Source organism: Corvus kubaryi, unplaced genomic scaffold, assembly GCF_017639235.1.
Source record: "Corvus kubaryi isolate FWS band 111438036 unplaced genomic scaffold, C.kubaryi_AGA036_p1.0 36334, whole genome shotgun sequence".
NCBI classification, from domain to species: Eukaryota; Metazoa; Chordata; class Aves; order Passeriformes; family Corvidae; genus Corvus; species Corvus kubaryi.
This window is the reverse complement of record NW_024580850.1, coordinates 9,532-10,263: the sequence shown is the minus strand read 5'-3', so window position 1 is coordinate 10,263 and position 732 is coordinate 9,532. Positions and strand designations below refer to the sequence as shown.

At 67.9% G+C, this 732-nt stretch overlaps 1 protein-coding gene across 8 annotated transcripts in view; it reads left to right on the top strand.

The window, feature by feature from the left end:
• The first annotated feature begins 302 nt into the window (after positions 1–302).
• Positions 303–732, top strand: part of LOC121660498 (Fc receptor-like protein 4) — a 5,875-nt gene continuing 5,445 nt past the window's right edge. For 7 of the 8 annotated variants that reach the window (XM_042019867.1, XM_042019866.1, XM_042019865.1 and 4 more), the window contains exon 1: positions 303–446. In XM_042019867.1, coding sequence (XP_041875801.1) covers positions 318–446 — 129 coding nt within the window. In that variant the 5' untranslated portion in view covers positions 303–317. The remainder of the gene's footprint in view (positions 447–732) is intronic. The other variant, XM_042019868.1, reaches the window with a different exon arrangement.

The following is a 732-nucleotide window of genomic DNA, read 5'->3' as shown; positions in this document are numbered from 1 at the left end:
GGATCGGGGGGTTGTTACCATGGGAACCAGGGGGGGCTGTTACCGCGGGAATTGGGGGTGTGGGCGTGGGAATCGGGATGCGGGAGTGGGAAGGGGGGGGGGTGCCATGGGAATGAGGGGGTGTTGCCACGGGGACGAGAGAGGGTTGCCATGGGAATGTGAGGGTGTTGTTGCCATGGGAATGTGAGGGTGTTGTTGCCATGGGAACGGGGACAGAGGGCGTGGGGACATGGAGCTGTTGGCATGGGGATGGGGACTGTTGCCATGGAAACGGGATGCTGTTGCTGTGGGAATGGGGTGGGGTTGTTGCCACGGGAATGTGCGGGTGTTGTTGCCACGGAAACAGGGGGTGCAGTTTCCCCGGGAACAGGAAGGGGGCGCTGTCGGCGGCGGTGCTGTGCGGTGACGTCACTGGTGTGACGTCACGCCGCCTCGCAAGGCAGCAGGTGGGCCCCAGCACTGGGGTGGGGGTCGAGGCCAGGCCTGGCGGGGCTGGGACTTGGGGGGCCCCGGGGTCATTGCCGGGGCCAGGGGGGCTCAGAGGGACCAGGGGTCCGGGGGGCTCAGGGGTCCACGGGCCCCGTGGTCATTCCCAGGGGTCCTGGGGGCCCAGGGGTCACCACCAGGGCCAGAGGGATCAGGGGTGCAGGGGTGTCACTGCCAGGGTGACACAGGGACAGGGACAGGGACAGGGACAGGGACAGGGACCCCCAGGGCTGTGTCACCCCTGGG